Genomic DNA, 19,848 nt, shown 5'->3' with positions numbered 1-19,848 from the left:
AAACCACATATAATTTTTGGTGCCCGCTGTTTTTGTTTTTTTTTTTTTTTTTTTTTGTTCATGTCGTTTGTTTTTTTCGTCCTTCCTCCCCCCCCCCCCCCCCCCCCCCCCCGAAGAATCCTACTGCTTTGTTGCTTGCATCTTTTCTCTTTGTTTTTCAGTGCAAGCTGTTCCTTACCCCCTGGTTATACTTGTTACCTTCCTGGGCAAGTAGCTGGACTGTTATATTCTCAAAGGGCTTTCTGTTTTAAATTCAATGATACTCTGATAGTAATGGTTTATGTTCAGTTCTGATTTAGGAAATTTACAGTGGAAGAGATGAGTTCTCATGCTGGGTTTGGTCTGACTCTTTTCCAATGTATACCACCTTTCTGGGTCTTAAACTAAGCATGCTGTCTCCAAGATGCTTAAACACTGGGGTTCTAAAATAGCACAAATGACAGTCTCTGTTATGCTCTTGGTTAATTTCCTAATATCTTTACTGGTTACATCAAGACTTTCTTCTGACGTAGTAACAACTATGACTGTTCATGTCAGACTGTAGTTGCATTTTCCTTGAGTGTGATACTTCGCACTTTCTGACGTAGAATATATGGTATTTCAGCGCATATCCAGTCTCTTTCATGATGCGCTCCTCCAACTTAGCACAGATAACTTTTTGACAACCAAATGTTGTTTTCTATTTGTGGGCAGACTATTCACTACTTATCTAGGCTTTTTTGCATTCATTCAAGACTATGTTCAATATCAAATGTCCCAGGACAGATGTTGCTGTATACTTGGACCAGTGAAAATTTGAAAAACCCAGAAAGTAGCCAAAACTCACATGTATTGACATTATTTTGTAGATTTTATTCAATTGACTGAGATTGAACTTTCTTCTTATCTCAGTTTAGAGCCACTGATGAGAGATTTTGATGTACCTTCTGAAAATTGAAGTACCTTGTGTTGATCAGATTACCTTTATCTCTACTCTTGCAGATTTTCACGAACTATCTCTACAAATCTCTGCAGAGGCCAAACTATCTCTCTCTTACCCCGTATTTTTTCAATTGGTCTACTGAATTTTTGAATTGGACTTAAAAATGAGTTCTAGGTCTTCTGTAATGTTTCTGAAGAGCTATTTTTAAATATATTTAATTTTAGCAGTTCCTTACTTAAAAAAAAAAAAAAAAAAAAAGCCCACCATCTGTGCTGCACTTGAATATCCATTTAAATAGTCCATTTGGTGAACGATACCATGGGAGTAGAATGCTGTACCTGCCAGGTGTAATTACAGTTTTCTCATCCACATATCCTTTTTTTTTTTTTTTTTTTTTTTTTCCCTGATATTTCTCCCAGGAGCGTTTGGGGCAGAAAAGCTTCATTCATCCACAGTAACATACCCATCCTTGGCCATGAGCTGCCCTGAGTCTCAAAAGACAGGGAAGAATGCCAGTTCCCCTCAAAAACAAGTTATCTTCAAAAAAAGCACCCGTGACAAAGCTGTAAGTACCATAATAATGGGTCTAAGTAGGTATGAATTTCAGCTGGAGTCAGGCTGGAGACATTACAAATCTTTCCTGCCCCCCCCCCCCCCCCCCCCTTTTTTTTTCTGAAGAAGGACCATGATCTGTGTTTAGTGCTAAGTTTGGAAATAATGATGTAAACCAGGTTTAAAGTAGGTCTTGCATAGGAAGACAGCTCCCCTCTCACTCCTCCTGGGTTGTACTCCTGTGTTTCAGATGGCATCAAAAATCTTTAAATCCATAGTTCTTTGTCCCATCCCAAGAGTATTTATGTTCTTCTACACATTAGGTCTTCTCTTCTGAAGTCCTGAAACGTGTGAATAGCAATATTGTCTTTTGGGGATTGCATGTTTGTTGGAAAAAAAAAAAAAAAAAAAAGTAAAAATTTAAAATGGAATTGTTCTCTAGAAGATTTCTAGCTCCACACCATGTTTTCCGTTCTGCCCCCCTACCCCCTCTCCAAATCATCAATGCTTTGAACTTCCACCATGTACTACTTCTCCCTGCAGCTGACCATCTACTTGGGAAAGCGTGACTTTGTTGACAACATGGGGAATGTGGAACCTGTGGGTAAGTCCACAAGTGTACACGCTATCCTTCCTGCTCTCTTAACCCTGATTATCCTCTGGTAATCTTTTTTTATTATTATTTTTTGCCTTTCTTTCAGATGGTGTTGTATTGGTGGATCCTGCAATAATCAAGGGGAAAAAAGGTTTGAGAGTTTATGCAACATATGTGTTGGAGATTGTACCATTATAGCAATGTAAAATGGTTCTAATATAACTCTTCCCAGTGAATGGGCTTCTTACTCAACGTAACGTATGTTCTTGTATAACCCAGTTAGGATTCATACCACATATAACCGTGCTAAAATGGGTTTCCATGACTCTAGTGCAAAATTTTACATCCCACCCTGGCTATGTTGTTACTCTGCTGCGTGCTTTACCTGTCCTTTGCTTCTTTTCAGTGTACGTGACCCTGACCTGTGCTTTCCGGTATGGCCAGGAAGACATTGATGTGATTGGCCTCACCTTCCGACGGGACCTGTTCTTCTCTAGGGTCCAGCTGTACCCACCTGCTGACAAGCCAGACTCTCTCACCCACTTGCAGGAATCTCTGTTAAAGAAGCTGGGGAAAAATGCCTATCCCTTTTTCTTTACAGTGAGTATCCTGTAAGAACCTCTGACCCTCTCCTCCTTGTCTTTTATTACTGGGCTGTTGACACTCAGTGAGGGACTGAAGACAGGGTTTAATACTAAATTGGTATTATGTGAGGCTCAAATTTTGAGGAAAAGGCAATGTACCTTTTTTTTATTATTACTACCAAGTGGTAAACTGCAAGAATATCCTAACTGTCCTAACTGTGTGTGAAATGTACTTACAAGAGATAAGGAGTTACACAATGGCTTCATGCTAGCCACAGGTCCAAATATCCATGTCTTCCCAATTCCAGGGGGGCTGGAATGCTTTATACCATTGCCACAGTGCTTACAAAGGAAGTGTCAAGAAGCTTGTTACCAGACATTGTAAACAGCTTATTGCCAAATTCAAATTCTGAATCTGACAGGATGTGCTTCCAGTACTGTCACTGACGTGTCTGCCTTAGCATTCCTTAGGGAGATCCAGGTTTGAAAACCATATATTCTGAAATAACAATGAATAAGTCTTTGAATCTGCTCAGTGGATAGGTACCTGTCCTATGTTGCTAACCACTCAAATACAACCCAGTGCTCTCCAAACTGCTGGATTCTCTGATGGGGTGTTGCACTCCATGTCTCCATGAGCTGCTCTGCAGTCTTCCCAGCTGATGTCTGAAGTTGCTGGCTCTGCCCAGGCCAGAAGCAAATAGACACTGGCTGGTGGCTGGCTGGTCTTTGTGGCCTTAGCCGTGTTTCCAGAATAGAGAATGCTTTGCTCAAGCTTCAAGCCCATGTGAGCAGTGATGACTGGCACTGCTGTGAACAATGTTGATGATCCTTGGTGGGAAGCCACATGTCCCAGCTTCTAATCTGAGCTGTGCCTCTAGTGCTTTTTTAGCCCCAGATTTTTAGTGATTTTTAGCCCCGGAACTTCATGTGTCTGGATTTTTTTCTTTTTACTTTTTGTCAGCTTTTTCATGGCTTTTTATATTTAGCCCCTCTCTTCCACAAAGACTTTGTTACAGGGTTAGCATAAGGCTCGGCTTCTTTCTCAGCTGGAACTTCATAGGATTACCGTATTACAGCAAGTGGCCTGTTGTCTTCACGGTTGTTTTGTACCCTTTGTAAGCAGCAAGTTAATTAGAATATCACAGAGTTGGAAATCTGCATAATATTGCTTTGGGTTATTTTTCTCTCCTTGTTCCCACAGTTCCCAGATTACCTGCCTTGTTCAGTCTGTTTGCAGCCTGCACCTCGTGATGTTGATAAGGTGAGACAAATAGGACACTTGTGCTTATCATGGTGGAGGATGTATGGAAACGTCATGTGAATTTATTTGGCGAACTTGAGAGAGGAATAAGTTGATACTGGGGTTTGTTGTGCTATGCCACCAATGTCAGGAGCCTGACTTTTAAGAGCTACAGTGTGGGTCACAGAGCTGGAATTTAATTCCGCAGAATAAGAAAAGGAATCTAGTTCAATAGCTGCAAGACTGCTAAATCTGAAATGCTTGTAATTTCATTAAGGGTACCACATGATTTGTGGGTTGGACACACATAAAATGACACACAAAAATGTCAGGCAGGCTTCTATTAGCTAGTCAGTCACGTGAGAAAAAAGGAGACTGAGTGCCTGAATTCTCACAGATCCCTATAAATAGCATGTGTTAAGATCTGCTTCTGAATTAAAACAAATACAGAAACGAGCTGTTTTACATGTGTGTAAACAAAACAAAAGTCCTGGAGGAAAAAACATTAAATAATTAGATGTTCTGCAGGGTTTCTGACAGCATTTAAAATAGTCCTTTTGTACTTCACGGGATGCTTCTTTGAACATCTGGGTTAGACTAAAACCAGGCAAGATAGGATGCAAGTAGTAGAATGCAGTGCCACAGAGACAAGCTATGTGTTTCTGAAGGATTGATACTGTAGCAAAAGTTAACATATTTCTCTGAAGTTGTCTGGGACTCTCACAGATGTCCCATGGCAGTGTTGAAGATGACTGTTTATGCAAAGATCAGCTTGGCCTGATCACTCCCAGCCCTTAGACACCAGGAAGCAAGAAGCTTGACCCTGAGTCAGATATTGGCATTACAGAGCCAATTCAGAAACCCAGGCTGGACTGAAGAGCCTTGCAGGCTGGTCAGTGTTACCTCCTGTAGCATGCTGTGACCTCTACAACAGTGCTCTCACAGAAAGCCTTTTAGGAGCACTCACAGAAAGCCTTTTAGGAGCAGGGATGTCATTTGTCAGAGGTTGGGAACTAAGTCTTATTTATCAGAAGGAGCATGGAATAGGTGAGTGCTGCCACACCAGTTGGCGAGGGTTTGTTGCAATGGTTGGAGGCCAGAAGAATTTGCAGTTGGCAGTAATCTGCCAGTTTCTGGTGTACAGGAAGATGTTTGAACATCTGCAGATGTTCTTGGCTCGTGACACTGACTTCTTTCTCTCTGGCAGAGCTGTGGGGTGGACTTTGAGGTGAAAGCTTTCTCAACAGAGAATGTGGAAGAGAGAATTCATAAGAGGTAATAAAATACATGTGTCTGTCTGTCTTCAGCTGTGCCTCTCTTTAAGAGGGCCAGAATGTTCAGTAATGCACCAGGGTTGCTTGTTCAGCTTTGTTCCACTTGTCAGTGGACTTCTTGAGTGTAAGCACATGAGTGCACAACTCTTGCCTCTGCCAAGCACAACGTACCACCCTGCTGTCTTCTGCTGCTTCTCAGGAACTCTGCACGCCTATTGATCCGAAAGGTGCAATATGCTCCAGAACAGCCAGGACCCCAACCTTGCGCGGAGACCACATGGCAATTCTTCATGTCCAACAAGCCATTACACTTGAAAGCTTGCCTCAGTAAAGAGGTGAGGAGTTTTCCCCTGGGGTATGGACATCATAGTATTTCAATACCAATATGCGCTTTGCTGCCTAAAGTGGCTATTGTGTGTTACCCAGACTCTGTCTCAGCTGAGACTGACTTGCCTTACCGCTTGAGGGTTTTAATGTAGCTTTTGTCAGTAGCTGCTGCTGGGGGAGCCTGGGACGCTTTTATTTGAAACAAAATCATTGAAGGAAGGGTCATGCATCCTTGGGAAGGGTCACCTTGCCTTATCTGGTCTCTGTGAAGGAGATTGAATTTGTGTGGACTGGAGTGGTATAGGGCCTGGGAGAAGCTTCCTGACTGGGTTTCTGAGCATTGAATTCCTCCTAGGTGTACTACCATGGCGAGCCCATTCCAGTCACTATCACAGTAAACAACAACACAGAGAAAACAGTGAAGAAGATCAAAGTCCAGGGTAGGTTTTTACTCTTATCTGGGATTCTCTTAGGGCAGGAAGACTTTTTGGTGGGAGGGCTGAAAGAGACAGAATTTAGTGCTTGTAACTACTTAAGCAGGCAGCATGTGGTGCATCAGGAATTTGTTTAATCCACCCTCTCTGTTGCTGTTTCTTTGCTGCTGTTCATCAAGTGAAACACTGCAGTCTTTTTCCTGACTCATGGTTACTTGCATGGCTTAATTTCAGGCACCTGTATGTACAATCTAAGCAGGAAGGGACAGGCACTTATGGTAAGCAAGGCAGGTGCTGTGGGGAAATCTGCCTCTTCGGAAGGCCTGTGGGATGAGCTCCCCTGTCAGTGGGATGCTCCTGCTAACAGTAAACATGCCTAGGTTGTATACAGCTTTCCATGGGGTTTCAGAAATGTTTGGCAATGTGAGGAATGGCCACTCTGCCAGTGATGGTGTAATTCCTCCTGAGGAAGCTGAGGGCAGGGCCTGAGTTTCAGATGATTTCCAGTACTGCTTATGCTTTATTTGTAGGACTGCTTGTTTTCATCCCACAAACCTTGTTGCTCTTGGGCCTGGGGAAGACAATCTGAGACACAAAGGATGAGAAAGAGAAAAGAAAGCAGGAAAGGAACAAAGTAGCTGAGAATTTAATAGCCAATTCAGTGCCAGTCTTGCATGCGCTGTCTAGTAACTCCCAAATATTTTTTTAGCTTGGCACACATCTGCCTGTCTTAAAAAGACTTTGTAGTTTCAGATTCTCTCATCAGTGTTTCAGTCAAAACTACCATATCCTTTCTGGTGTTAGGTTAGGATTGGAGAATACAAATAATTTGTTGCCACAGGGTCCTGACTGTAGTTTGGTAACCTGTCTGCTTGATACTGGCGTCTCATGAATGCACATGCATAGGCTATAGAAACACAAGAGATACCAGTGACCAGAGGTGAAAGCAGACACGCTTAGAGAGGGAGATCTTCATAACGGAAAGAGCAGGCTCCCAAAGGAAACCATGGGCTGCTGACTTTGTCATCTCCAAATCAAGGCTGGATGTGTTTCAGGCAAGACAGAGACCAGCAACACACAAGTGGCCAATGTCTATCCAGATCAGGCTGCCTGACCTGGTGGTCCCTTCAGGCTCTAAATGTATGGATTTTTCTATTGCCTTTGTGTTTTCCACTCCTGAGATTCAGTGGGGCAGCTATGTCGTTTCTGATGCCTATGCACAACTAATTGTCCCTTTTCTTCTTTCTCGCCAAGTGGAGCAGGTTGCCAATGTGGTTTTGTACTCCAGTGATTACTATACAAAAGTGGTAGCTGCTGAGGAAGCACAGTGAGTGAATATTCTGCTTATCCATTCTTGCTATACTCCTTCCTCCCTCTTAATTACCCTCCTCAGTTACGGGAGGTGCCCCTAGCCGTAGTCTGGCAGTTGCTGGCTGTTACAGTGCTCTCTTTGCCTTGTGTGTGTCTTGACACCAGACGTAGTTGATGCGGCTGGTCTCCTTTTGTGTAGCCAGCAGGTACCCTGCTCCTTTTTTTAGAGATCAGGGGGAGGTTGCGGAAAAGCTGTTTTGTTTGAAGAGTAATTACCTATTAGAAAAGCTTTGCAGGGCCTATGTAGGGTTCTCCATTGGTTGAAACCTTTAAAGGGAGCTGCAACATTTTTCTAAAGTGCTGCTATTTGCCTAGAAATGGTGGATGCTCTAGCTTGGTGTCAGTCTTTTTCACAACACATCACTTGGTTTCTGCTGGCCTTAGCTCACAAAAACCTCGGGGACTGTTGGTGGTTTGGAGAACCCCTTGCTGCTATGCCTTGCAGTGTGTTGGCAGTGCAGCATTGAACTTTGCTTTGTGAGGAGGGTTGGGTACACCCATACATGTTATATTTTTCTGGTTTTTGCTCTGTACCTTAGGGGCATGTTTTCCTTTTTGTACTGGTCTTCTAAACTTGGATTCTTTTTGTACAAATGTAGAGGTCTGCAGTGTAGTTTGACCTACTTTTAGATGTATGCCTTAATGTGAAATTAATGATTTTCTGCAAATACTTGTTTGATTACAAAGGAAACTTTTCTGACTAGTTCAGATGTAGACATCTGCATTGTAGACACCTAAATCTGGACAGATAAATCCTTGTGGATGGCTTTGTAATCTGCTCTGAAATTACCTTAGTTGGGTTTGTAAGCAGATCAGAGTGTATCGCTTCCCCTCTCGCCTCTCTTTATTTTCAGGGAGAAGGTGCAGCCAAACAGCAGCCTGACCAAGACACTGACAGTTTTGCCCTTGCTAGCAAATAACCGGCAGACCCGGGAAATAGCCCTGGATGGAAAGCTAAAGGATGAGGACACCAACTTGGCTTCTAGTACCATGTGAGTGATTTTAAGTGGTCCCAACTGGTAAAGGGTCCCAACTGGAAGAGGGGAGAATGGAGGAAACTGAATTATCAGATGTTTGTACCTGTCCTGATGGGTCCGTCTGATTGCATGACCATCATAGTTGTTCAGGCTAAAGCGTGATCATAGATCTGGAGAGCTGTTGGCTGTCCCTAAGGCTCTTCTGCTCCATTGTTTGTAGGAGAATAAAATGTTCATCTAGTTCTTGTTCCTGCCGTGTACCTGCTCTGTTCCATGTACCATGTTCCTGCTCTGTTGCTGTACTACCTAACGCCACTTTGTTTTCTCTGGTAGTATTAAGGATGGAATAGACAAGACAGTGATGGGGATTCTCGTTTCCTACAAGGTCCGAGTGAAGCTCACTGTTTCAGGGTAAGCATATCAGACTTCTTGCTACCTCTGTTTAGAGTTAGGAGAGGGAATTTTGTGTACCCCACTGACTAGTGGGGAGAGAGTAGAACATTCCACCCTAAGAGAAAGGGCGTATGTTGTAGGGATATTAGGTTAACTCTAAAGCATGAAGTTCCTTGAAATTGTGTATTTCTTGGCCTAAAAAAAGCCAAAAACGTTTTATTGAGTCAGAGATTTTGGATTACTTTCCTTACCTATAGAAAGCTAAGCTTTTTTTTTTTTTTTTTAAGTAAAGCTGTGGTAAGACTGACCATATGACCAGAGGTTGAAGTAGGAACCAACTTTATTTCATTGCTATAATTTTTAGTTTGTGAAGGCTTAAGTGAAACTGTGTGTGAACCTTTGTTGGTGTTCTTGTTCTCCCAGAGCAGAAGGTAGGTGCATCTCTGTCTGAGAGTCATAAATACTGTAGCTAAGGTAATGTACTGAGCCAGTTTTATGGGAGAAGCTAATGGTATCAGCATCAGATAGTTCCCAGCATACAGTGCAAAAGAGAATAAGAAGCATTGCTTATAGTCACTGTTTACATTTGTCTTTAATTCATCTATCCTTCTTTGTAATACAAAAATAAGTCAACAATTTGCCCAAAGCATGATAAAAATGACTGCTGCCTTTTGTGGTTCGCTTGGATTTCCCTTGTCCTTTGACTCTCCGCAAAGGAGCCTTGCTAACACTTGGTCAGGGGTTCAGAAACTTACTCTTTCACCGGGGGAAGGATATGAAAAATGAAAGTCACCTTTTTTAAAAACAAGTGTATTTGGAGGATAAGCTTTGAGGCAAGTAAGAATACAAGGGAGGTGATTTCAATAGTCCACCAGTAAAACACTATTTGCTAGAGTGCCAAAATAGGAAAGAATTAATTATGCTTATATATTTGTCTTCTTCCGTAGTATGCTGGGAGACTTCACCTCCAGGTAAGAATCTTCTTTTCAGACCATGTAGTCATAGTTCTTAATTTGTCTTCTTACCCTCTTATTCTCCTTCCCACCTCCCTAACTATCCCTTAAGCTGATAGAAATAAGAAATATGCAAATTCAGCTGTGAAAATGAGGCAATTGCAAAAATGCATCAAATTTATGTGCACGCAATGTTCAGCACATAATAAACCCAGCTTATTAGGGTGGATATGCATATGTGTTTTGTTTATTTTTTGTGGAGCAATCTGAGCTTAACTCCTTTTGAAGAGGGAGTTAGGCTTAGAAAATTGATGAAAGATTGAGGAAAATTTAGAGTTGAAGGCTTGGGCTGGCATGAGCTGGGAGGGAGAGGGAACCAGGCATGACTAGGGCTGTGGATCTGATGCATACTCTCCTCTCCCCAAAGTGAAGTGGGCACAGAGCTGCCGTTTCGTCTCATGCACCCCAAACCTGAGGAAAAGAACCCAGCAGGTCAGTAGGCTCACTTTTGCCTTTTTATTGTCTCAGATGAGCTCTTACCATTGCTAGGCTTGCAGACATTTAGCCTTTAGTGTCTGGAAGCCAGCACTGGGGGCTGCTGCGTGTGTGTGGGAAGGAAAACCTCAAGGCACAGTGTAAGAGGAAGAAGGGATGCTGAGATAGAAGAAGGTAGAAATGGGTCATGTTCCCTTTGTCTTTCATCTGTGGAATCACAACTGAAAGCACAGGGACTTAAGGAAGCACTGCACCGTTAAATCTCATGACTACTGTGCAAAATGTCCTGTATGCAGCTGTCAACAGTTCCTATCCAGATTCTAATATAGCAAATTAGAATGTCACAGAAAACGCCTATGACACACAACACTATAAAAAGCAAAATATTTCTAAGCATAGCTATAAGGTGATAAAACCATTAATGATTTTACAGTGTCCCTGTTATGTTTACGTGGCATTGGCCACAGTGTCTGAGGTGTGGCCTTTAAGTTCAGTTTTTGTGTATAGGTATCTGAGAGGAATGTCTCTTCAGAATCACGTCAATAAATAGAAGTGTGACAACTTTAAAGCTGGCAGGGATCTTGCCTGAAGGTTAACAACCAACTTGCTGTCTTGGTTGCTTGTTTAAAATATGTATATACATATATATATACATATATACATATACACACACACACACACACATATATATATATATGTATATACAATGGTACAGTGTAAGGAGCTACCTTTCCCAGGGAATATTACATCTTAGGAGTGGATGCCAAAACTTTAAGTTGTCTTGAGCTTTTATCTTCCTACTTCCTCAGTTCCTGACTGGCTCTGTTCTGTAATGGTGAATGGAAACTGCAAGGTGCTTACACTAAATCAGAAGTTTCTGTACAGCATCTGGGGCAGCTATTGAACACAAAAGATTATGCCAGCTTTTGATGTTGGGATTGTTCTAAATGAGTCACCTTGTCCTACCATCTGTGTTTGGATGGAGTTGTGTAGGCTTCAAACATAAAAGCAGGGCTGATTCTGCACTGCATTTTTTCTCTTTATTTTTTTTTTTTTTTAATTGGGCTAAAACTTATCTAAAGCAGTTGTATCTAAGAACATGACTACTAGAAGAAGATGGAGGAGCCTGTGAAAGTAGTTACCCGGGATAGGTTCTATGTTCTGTACTGAAAGCATTAGAAAAGGGTGGTTTAGTCCTCGTGTTAAATGGTTGGGGTGCATTAAACACAGCAAAGCCAGCTGGTCAAAAAAGGTGATTCTCCCACTGTATTTGGTGTTGGTGCAGCCTCACCTTGAATATTGTGTACAGTTCTGGCTCCACAACATAAAAAGGATGGTAAACATCTGGGGGGTGGGGGGGCAACAAAGCTGGTAAAAGGGCTGGAAGACATGTCCTGTGAGGTGAGGCTGAGGACACTTGAGTTGTCTAGTCTGGAGAAATGAAGGCTACTTCTTGCTCTCTGCTACCTCATTGCTCTCTGCAGCTCCCTGGGGTGGGGAAGCAGAGAAGGAGTCGCTGGTCTCTTCTCATTGATAACTGATGAAAGAACATGAGGGAACGGCACAGGGCTGCACCAGGGGAGATTCAGACTGGGCATTAGGAAAAAATTATTTAATGTGAGGGTGGTCAAACACTGGAATAGGCTCCCCAGCAAAGTGGTGCTTGCCCCATGACTGTCAGTATTCATCCATTTGAATAATGCCCTCAAAATAATATGCTTTAATTTTTGGTTAGCCCTGATCTGGTCAGGCAGTTGAACTTGATCTTTGAAGGTCCCTTCCAACTGAACTATTCTATTATCAGTTGTTGGAGGACTCAGATCTGAGTGGCAGGAAGAGAGACTGGTGACCCTCAGGTGCTCTGCGTGAGGGAATTGCACCATAGGAAACTCGTATTTCCCCTAGAAAACCTCTGCTGTTAGCTGTGTCAGCAGGTCCTCTGTTTTCCCCTCGCTCCTTTCCTGCTGTGGCCAGCGGGAAGACAGCCCCATTGCTGAAGGGTAGCACAGGGCACTCGCTACAGATGCACGCAGACTGCATCTGCTTCCAGAAATCAGGTCCTCAGGGCAGCTCTGTAGGGCTCATAAGGTTGGACCACACTGGGGAAGCTGCTGTGGGGCAAATGCTGCTGCTCGCACAGCTGTGGGCTTCCCATGCTGTGGGCTTCTGTTCTGTGTTGCAGGCTGGCAAAGCTCTGCCAGCAAAACACTAAGATTGCTGCTCGCTTGATCGTGATCTCAAGTGGGGATTCATGGTAGGAGAGCAGCTTTGGAAAGGGTCTTCGTGGCTGTTCCAGTAGTTTGCACATTCTGAAGGTATTTCCCTCGGACTTTCCTGCAGGAATCCCCCTTCCTACAAGCTTGGTGAAGGCCAGGGACCTTTTTGGTCCTGGTGGCCCCAGGAAAGGCGGCTGGTGAGGGCCATCTAGTGTCCACGGGGAGCCTCGCGTGGCAGAGGTGCTGGGGGAGGCAGCTCAGGGCTGCAAAAGTCTGGAGCTTTCATGGATTCAGAGAAAAGCTTGAAAATGTTAACCAAGGACTATTTAGAGGCTCGGGGAACCGTAAAGTATTCTGTGTGTATTTCTAGAACGGTGTGGATTTTTTTTGGACACGACACCATGTTTTGGTGTTAATGCTACAACCCCATTTTTATTTCCTGTGCTTCAGGTGGATAATTTTGGCAGAAGCATTTGTAGCTTGAGGAAGGATGGAAGTCAGTTCTCCCTTCTAAGATCATTTTGAAGGATGGCTGATATACTCTTTTATATAGTACACTCAAAAGGATGTGGGCAGAAGACTTACAAGGGAAATGGAAAACTTTAATATTTCTCAGATCACTTCCCCCAACACATCCTCTTACCAAAGGCGCAGCCCACATATTGTTTACTACATCAAAGTCCTTCTAGGAGCTTTCTGTCAGAAGACAGCTGTGGTTCATGCATTTTCTTCAGATGGAAATTGCAGTTTTGGGGTAGCTCGAAAAAGAAATGCAGTTAGTTTCAGAAGCTATCCCATGGGAAAGCCCTACAAACAGTTAACTGGAGAAAAAAATGCTTTCTCTTCAAACAAGAAAACTAACACAAAAGAAAATTTCTCTGAAGCCTGCATAACTGTTTGGAAACTCATTACAGGGAATAAAACAGCCTCCCAAGTGAAGATGGTAAACTAAAACTCTTACTGGATTTCCATGTCCTGTGCCTAATCACTGTTTCTAATTGTGAGTTCATGTTTTGGAGACGCAGTTTTTATTCTACCACCTTAGGTCATAAACTCTGAAAAATAAGATGTGCTTCATTAGTGAAATAACATCCAATTTGGAATCGAGCAAAACAAGACTTAATTGCAGAGATGGGGTTTCAGTAAATAGTGTATAGACTCTTAAAGACCCCACAAGATATAATTTTGTTTTGTTGGCTTGTTCAGCAGCCTCTGCAATGGGTGTAGGCAAGGGTGCCTGCACAGGGAATTTTGAGATCAACTTCTTTTCAATTCCTTTTTGTTTTTACTGATGAGTCGGTAACCAGTTTGTCCATTGCACCTCCCTCTTACTTGACTGTCACTTACGTTGCAGCTGGTAGAAAGGAAAAGTCAAGGCTAAAGTGGAATTAGAAATGTCTCATACTATGACTTTATGGCTTATTCCTTGCACAGGGGCAATATCCTTTTCTCTTTCCTAGACTAAGTGATTTATGGCAAAAATAAAACATCAGTGTACTTAACTGTGCAGGGCTGACTTGAGTGTAGAGAACCTCAGCATGTCAGCAAAAATAAGCTTCACAAGAACACAGTTTTATTTTTTAGGTCCAAATGGGGGCAAGTGTGATCAACTGCACTGTACTTTATTTCACAGTATATTGCTCTGCCCTTTTTATTTGTCCGCCTGCTCTGAAGCAGTCATCCCTCAGTAAAAAGCAGGTCTGTCAGAGTGTGTGGCTCTTGCTGATTGCTTGCTCTTCCTTCTTGCTACCTTTCCTTTCCCATGTTTATTTATAGCTTCCTTGTCTTGGACTTCTTGTAGGCCAGCATTTGCATGTTACATGTGTGCTGGTTTTGCAACTGTTTTTGGACCCATGTGTTTCACAGGTGGTTATTTCTAGGCAAAGCAGCTCCTGTCACATTGGCAGCCTGTCTTTTCTGCCTGTTGACAAAAATGGATATAGATCTGTTTCTTTTAAAGATAGAGTCAAACTGGGCTATGTCTCCTCATGCTTTCAAGACGTTTCCCTGTCAGCAGTTAGCCCAGCTCCTGCTGGGATTTTTTTCAAGTCTGTGCTCTTAGCGTGAGTTCTTTGGTCTGGGGTTTTCTTGCCCTTGTATTGAGGTTTCACATTTTGTGGGCCTATGTCCTGTACGCTGACCTTTGTTTTGGCTGTTATTCAACAAATGGTCATTTATCTGCTTCTTTGTTAAACTTGCATGAAAGGGTTCCTTCCAAGAAACCCATAAATACCGTGTCCCTTTAATGTTATTCCCACCCTTTCAAAAATTAGTGAATTTTCAAAGGGCTTGAATGTCTTGAAATGTAACATAGCCTACTTTTATTTTTTTTCCACCACAAAGCTAAAAGAGGTTAAAAGCAAGCTTATAATGAAAATTACCATATGTCACAACTTTAATTACATGGAGTCATTCCTGTGGCTGCATAATAAAAGCTTACAGAAAACCCTCTGCAGAGGGTATGATGACGTTCGGGAGCCTCATCTGTCCTCGAACACAGCCCCCTCCCATCCCAGCCCTCAAAATGATTGCTGGGATGCCAGTTAAAAATAAGAAAAAAAAAAAAAAAAAAAAAAAAAAAAAACCACCCATTTTCAGGTTCCTGAGACTTCTGCAATGTTTGAATGCTAAATAAGCCACAGGACAGCATGATAACCACGAGGAGTGGACGTAATTCCTCCTAGAGTGGTAATATAGACATTTAACAAGCCTATGGGGTGTAGTATAGCAGCCTGAAAGTGAAATAGTGTCCATGCATCTGTGAATGTAATCTGACATATAAGCTATATGAGAAGTATTCCTATACTGCCACGCTACCTTTGTATTGATACGGTAAGTACTTATCTGACAGAAAAGAACATGCCTTACCAAAGCAATACCTCTTTCTCCCCTCAGCTCATTCTGTAAAATCAACTTCAAACCACTTTGGTGGATGTTGTTCAGCTTTGCCCATATCGTTAATGTCACTGTTCCTATAGTAACGAGTACACTCCAGAGAGGAGAAAGAGGGTGGACTATTTAAAGACTACAAGTTGGAGGAAAATAAAATGACAACACTGCTTTATGTGTTGGAAACTTCAAAACTTCTGAACGTTTCATTTGAAATCCATTTCAATCAAGTACGGGTGCACTGAGACTTTCCAGACTTCATCCTGGCCTCTGTGAGCAGAGGAAGCTATCCTTTCCGAGTCTGGATAAATACCATCATGAACACTTTTACATGATCCGTCGTTTGAGGCATTTTGGCTACAGTGCCCTACTTGGCACACTTGTAATGCTGACTTTTCCAGCAATGCTAATCACCACTTGTTGCCTTTTGATTTCTGTGTGTTGTGGGTGGGAATTCTCCAGGTTACCCAATCATCGAGGCATCCCAAATCCCTGGTGAATTCTGTGGAACAATGGCTTTAGTGCACTTTGCTCCCTCACTTAAACTCATGAGAAATAAGCCAGTGAAGCAACTGTTTCTTGCTAAAGCTTAAGTAACTGTAGGAGCAAAACAATCCATGTTCCCGTTTCTTCACTGCAGTGTAGTCTGTTCTGCCTACTTCAGGCTGTGCTGAAACACCTTCCAAGGAATCCTGCTAGCAAGCCTGGATGCTGTTTTGTTACAGTGTGGTTAGCAAAGATCCCATCAAAGGAATATGCCAAAGTGCCAGAGGTCTCAGGATTATGTTTAGACGAGGATGAAATCAGGAGTATTGCTTCTCATGTGCATAATCTGCCTGATGAGAAGCCACCTAATCCTTTCTGTATTCCAACCTCTGTTCGATTTCAGTACCTTCATGTTTATTGAATGAGAATGTCTTCTCATCAGCTGGCTACTTAAACCACAGTGACAGACCAATTAAGACTAATGTCACGCGAGCACTGTCATCTGAGAAGTGTGTGCGCAGATGTTTCTCTCAGCTGTGACTGCTAGCAAGCATAAATGGGAAAAAATCTGTTTGTTTCTCAGCCCTTCTGATGTCTTAGGTGACATTGCTAGAGTGCTCTTCCATTTGGGAGATCAAGTTTTGCTTTGGCAGGTGTGTGCACATACATGTTGAGACTTTCCAGAATTCTTGTGTTGCTGCAAATCCTGCTGCTTGTCGCTGTTTTGTCTTGTTTATAAATATTTTGCTGTTTTTAGCATCCACTGTTCTAACTATTTGCTGTATCTTCCTTTACTGCATGCTGATGACTGCAGGGAAGGACGGGTAAGTTTCTTTTAATGGTATTTCACATTCTAGCTGCAGCTGTGCAGTGCCTCTTTGACAGCTCCTCAAAATTGTTCACAAATCCACAGGGTTCACAGAGCGTGAGCTTAAAAAATGAATGTGGCTTGACAAGTTATTGCTATCAGTTGAACAGAAATGACCGACCATGTGAAAGTCGCTTGAGACCATGTTTTGACTGACAGCTGGACAGAAAGAGACATCTGTGGTCAGCTGATGCTCTTTAGTTTTAGGAACTTAATAGGTTCAACCATGTGCCTATATTTTAAGCACAGAAGAAATAAGGATGAAAGGCTTCACATTTTAATTCAAGACAAAGACCCTTTCAGGGTGCAGAGTGTTCAGCTAGCTGATAGATATTTAGCTGGAATGAGTATGGTTCGGTACAGGAGGTTCATGAAAACCTCAGTTTGTGTCCTGCTTTGTTCCATCAACTGCTTTTCCTACTAGCTTAGAATAGAACCAATGAAGATAGTATCTGTGGGAATATGATCCAAATCCCCTTGGAGACAAAAGAAACATCACCAGAGACTGCTCCCGGCTTTTCTTCTCCCTCCAGCATGTTGCCTTCAGTCTACTGGTATAAAAAAAAATGGTTGATATCATTTTGAAAGACCTGTGTTTCTTCCATTTCAGTGATGCAGAGATGGTATTTGAGGAGTTTGCTCGTCAACAGCTAAAAGATATGCCTGATGATGAAGAAAACAAGAATATTTCCTCAACTGATGAGTGATGAAAACAGCAAGCTGCTAGAGAAGCTGTATAGTCTGACATTGTTTAGAAATTTAGGACCTGGTTTCTTGGTGAACTGCATGTTCTGAGTGTATACATTGTCTTTCAAGCATCAGTAGACATAAAAACATGAATCTCTGTTGCTAACTAAAAGTTTTAGCTCCATAAAAATGTAGTAACCTCAATACTCACTGCTTGCTCTAGTTACCAGAGGAGGGCAGGAAAGCTGCTCTGCCGTTTCATCTGCTTCAGTGGCACCTAACAAAATGGTGGTTACTTTCACCACTGATGAGGGCTTAAATGATGGCTTGTGCAGCCTGCTTACACTTAGCTGGGGTCACAGAGTCTCTGCTTTTGAAGTGCTAGCGAACTAAGTTCTAGTTTGAATGGCTGGCTTGCTGCCTGTGACTTGAAGTTCCTCAGTGGACTATGCAAAATTGATTTTATTTCCTTTTGTTTGCTTTTGCATTTTTCCTTTACCAAACTCATCTAGTTGATATTTTCAGTGCTTGCACTGTCCCCACGTATTGCTTATATCCATTTGCTCTAGCATTAAATGTCTTGCAAGTCATCTTTCACAGCAACTGTAATGCTGAGATACTGTTAGCTTTTTTGCAATATTTTTAATAGTTATATTATTAAAGATCAGAGAAATGTACATTGTACATGATTTTCTTAACAAAGATCCCTATATACAACCCCAAACAGAGAACTGGTAGTCTAGACTAATGCTATATATAATCTAGTTTCCTGTATGCAGCAGTACTTCAGAAGAAGGTACAATAAAATTAAGGAGAAAAACACAGGGCAGCCTGCCCTGAGGAGGCCTTCTCTACATCCATCTGCCAGAGATCAGTTTGTGCTCTAAGAAATAAGATTGTACTGTGAAAAATATTGGTGTCTCTTGTTGATCTGGATATTCTCATTATCTGTGTAAACGTCTAATCCTTACCCAAGTCTCACATAGACCTTTGCTGAAGTGAGTTGCATCAGCTAATTACATGTTGTGTGTAAAAAGACTGGTGTTTTCTTTTCCTTGTTTTTGTTCTAACTCTGATTTTCAGTGTCTTTGGCTTCAATTCTCCTGGAAAGTCTGAATACTGGGCCTACGTTAAATAATATAAATTTATGTATCTCACCCTATGCACTGAAAACTGGATTTAAGAGCTTCCCGCTTAGATCCTAGCTATCAATGATGGCCACTTTGTAGAGAAGAAAATGAGGGGCACATTTTAGAGATGTCCATTTCCTCGCAGCAGGAGCAGGACTCTCGTGAAAGCTTGCTTGTAAGCAAGTTGCACTTCATCCTGCTTCAGATTGCAGAGGTTGGATAAACTTAGCTTGCCTGCTCTCTGGCTTTGGTTTCTGTTGGTAACTATAACCTGTGAAAGCAGTCTGCTTTGGAGACACGTGGGCTGTTCTCAGGCATTTCTGCAGAATGATGCTATATTTAGGTCTCATTTTTTGAGCAAAGATTGGTTTGTTTTTTATTTTTTCCTGTTTGCACGTTTTCTTTTACTGATACCATCAGGGTTACAAGCCCTACTTTTAGAAATGGCCCAAAGTCTTTAACCAAACAACCTTATATGTGGCCTCTAACACTTACAAAAAGATTTGGTTAAAAACAAAGCCTTCTGTTTTGCTTTATCATGTTCTGTAAACTGGGCTTGTGTTGAGATGCTGAAAGCAGTGAGTTGAAGACCACAGCTGACTCTGCTGCTCCATCAGTGCTCTGCCTTCACACCACCTGTTGGTGTTTGTCTCTGTCACAGCTGTTTCACCTTAGATGAAATTGCAAGAAGCACTGGGTTTGGTTTGCTCTTTCTCAGCATTGTGTACTGTGCTGCTAAAGAATCACTGCAACCGTTTTCAGGTGTTCCTAGTCACTATAACTTGTGTGGTTTCCATTCTAGTTTTGGGGCTGGGGTGTCAGGCTTCTGCACCTGGATTTCTGGAAAGGTTTTTCTAATGATTGCTCTGGTATTATTATTATTAATTTTTTGGTGACTTGAGAACACACTGGTATGGTAAGGCTGAGCAAAATGTTGGTAGTGGATGTGCTGGTCTTGGAGAGCTGGTGCTCAGGAGCTCCTTTAAAGATATTAAAAAGAGGAGCGGGGCCAGTTTGTGACAATCTTCCCCATCCTCCTCTGAAGCACAGCTTCTCCTACAAAGGATTTTCCTTCAGTGTTCCTGGCTACCGGACCTGCAAGCATGCTTAGAGGCCTTTTTTTTTCCCTTCGTGTATGTCAAGTGTGTAAGACATCTGTTGCTGCACGCTTTTCCTCTCACGTGCATCTGTGGTGATGACTTCAGTCACAAAGTCTGTGGAAAGGGTGGAGTCGTAGTGGTTAACTCGCTACTTGTGACTGAAAAAAAAGCCCCTTCGGCTCCTGCCTGTCGAGTTAGCCCGTGCCGGGCTGCTTGCAGGAGCTTTCTCCTGGCTCCGGCTCCAGCGAGCCGGGCCGACCGTTCGTCCCGTGCCCCGCGGCCGGCAGCTGCCGCCCTCTGTCAGTGGGAGGGCCGGGCCGGCCGCCAGGGGGCCGTGCGGGGCCGTTCCGGG

At 42.6% G+C, this 19,848-nt stretch overlaps 1 protein-coding gene across 5 annotated transcripts in view; it reads left to right on the top strand.

Moving 5' to 3' along the window:
- Positions 1-18,304, top strand: part of SAG (S-antigen visual arrestin) — a 19,930-nt gene extending 1,626 nt beyond the window's left edge. For 2 of the 5 annotated variants that reach the window (XM_035335062.1, XM_035335061.1), the window contains 15 exons: positions 1,342-1,487; positions 2,018-2,078; positions 2,176-2,220; positions 2,476-2,669; positions 3,858-3,917; positions 5,104-5,171; positions 5,370-5,505; positions 5,853-5,937; positions 7,186-7,258; positions 8,157-8,294; positions 8,613-8,690; positions 9,620-9,643; positions 10,053-10,117; positions 16,526-16,535; positions 17,190-18,304. In XM_035335062.1, coding sequence (XP_035190953.1) covers positions 1,398-1,487; positions 2,018-2,078; positions 2,176-2,220; positions 2,476-2,669; positions 3,858-3,917; positions 5,104-5,171; positions 5,370-5,505; positions 5,853-5,937; positions 7,186-7,258; positions 8,157-8,294; positions 8,613-8,690; positions 9,620-9,643; positions 10,053-10,117; positions 16,526-16,535; positions 17,190-17,286 — 1,224 coding nt within the window. In that variant the 5' untranslated portion in view covers positions 1,342-1,397 and the 3' untranslated portion in view covers positions 17,287-18,304. The other 3 variants (XM_035335063.1, XM_035335064.1, XM_035335065.1) reach the window with 3 other exon arrangements.
- The last annotated feature ends 1,544 nt before the right edge of the window (positions 18,305-19,848 follow it).

The sequence above is a fragment of the Oxyura jamaicensis genome, chromosome 9 (genome assembly GCF_011077185.1).
Source record: "Oxyura jamaicensis isolate SHBP4307 breed ruddy duck chromosome 9, BPBGC_Ojam_1.0, whole genome shotgun sequence".
Classification (NCBI taxonomy): Eukaryota; Metazoa; Chordata; class Aves; order Anseriformes; family Anatidae; genus Oxyura; species Oxyura jamaicensis.
Note: the sequence above shows the minus strand (reverse complement) of the source record. Positions and strands in the feature narration are given on the sequence as shown.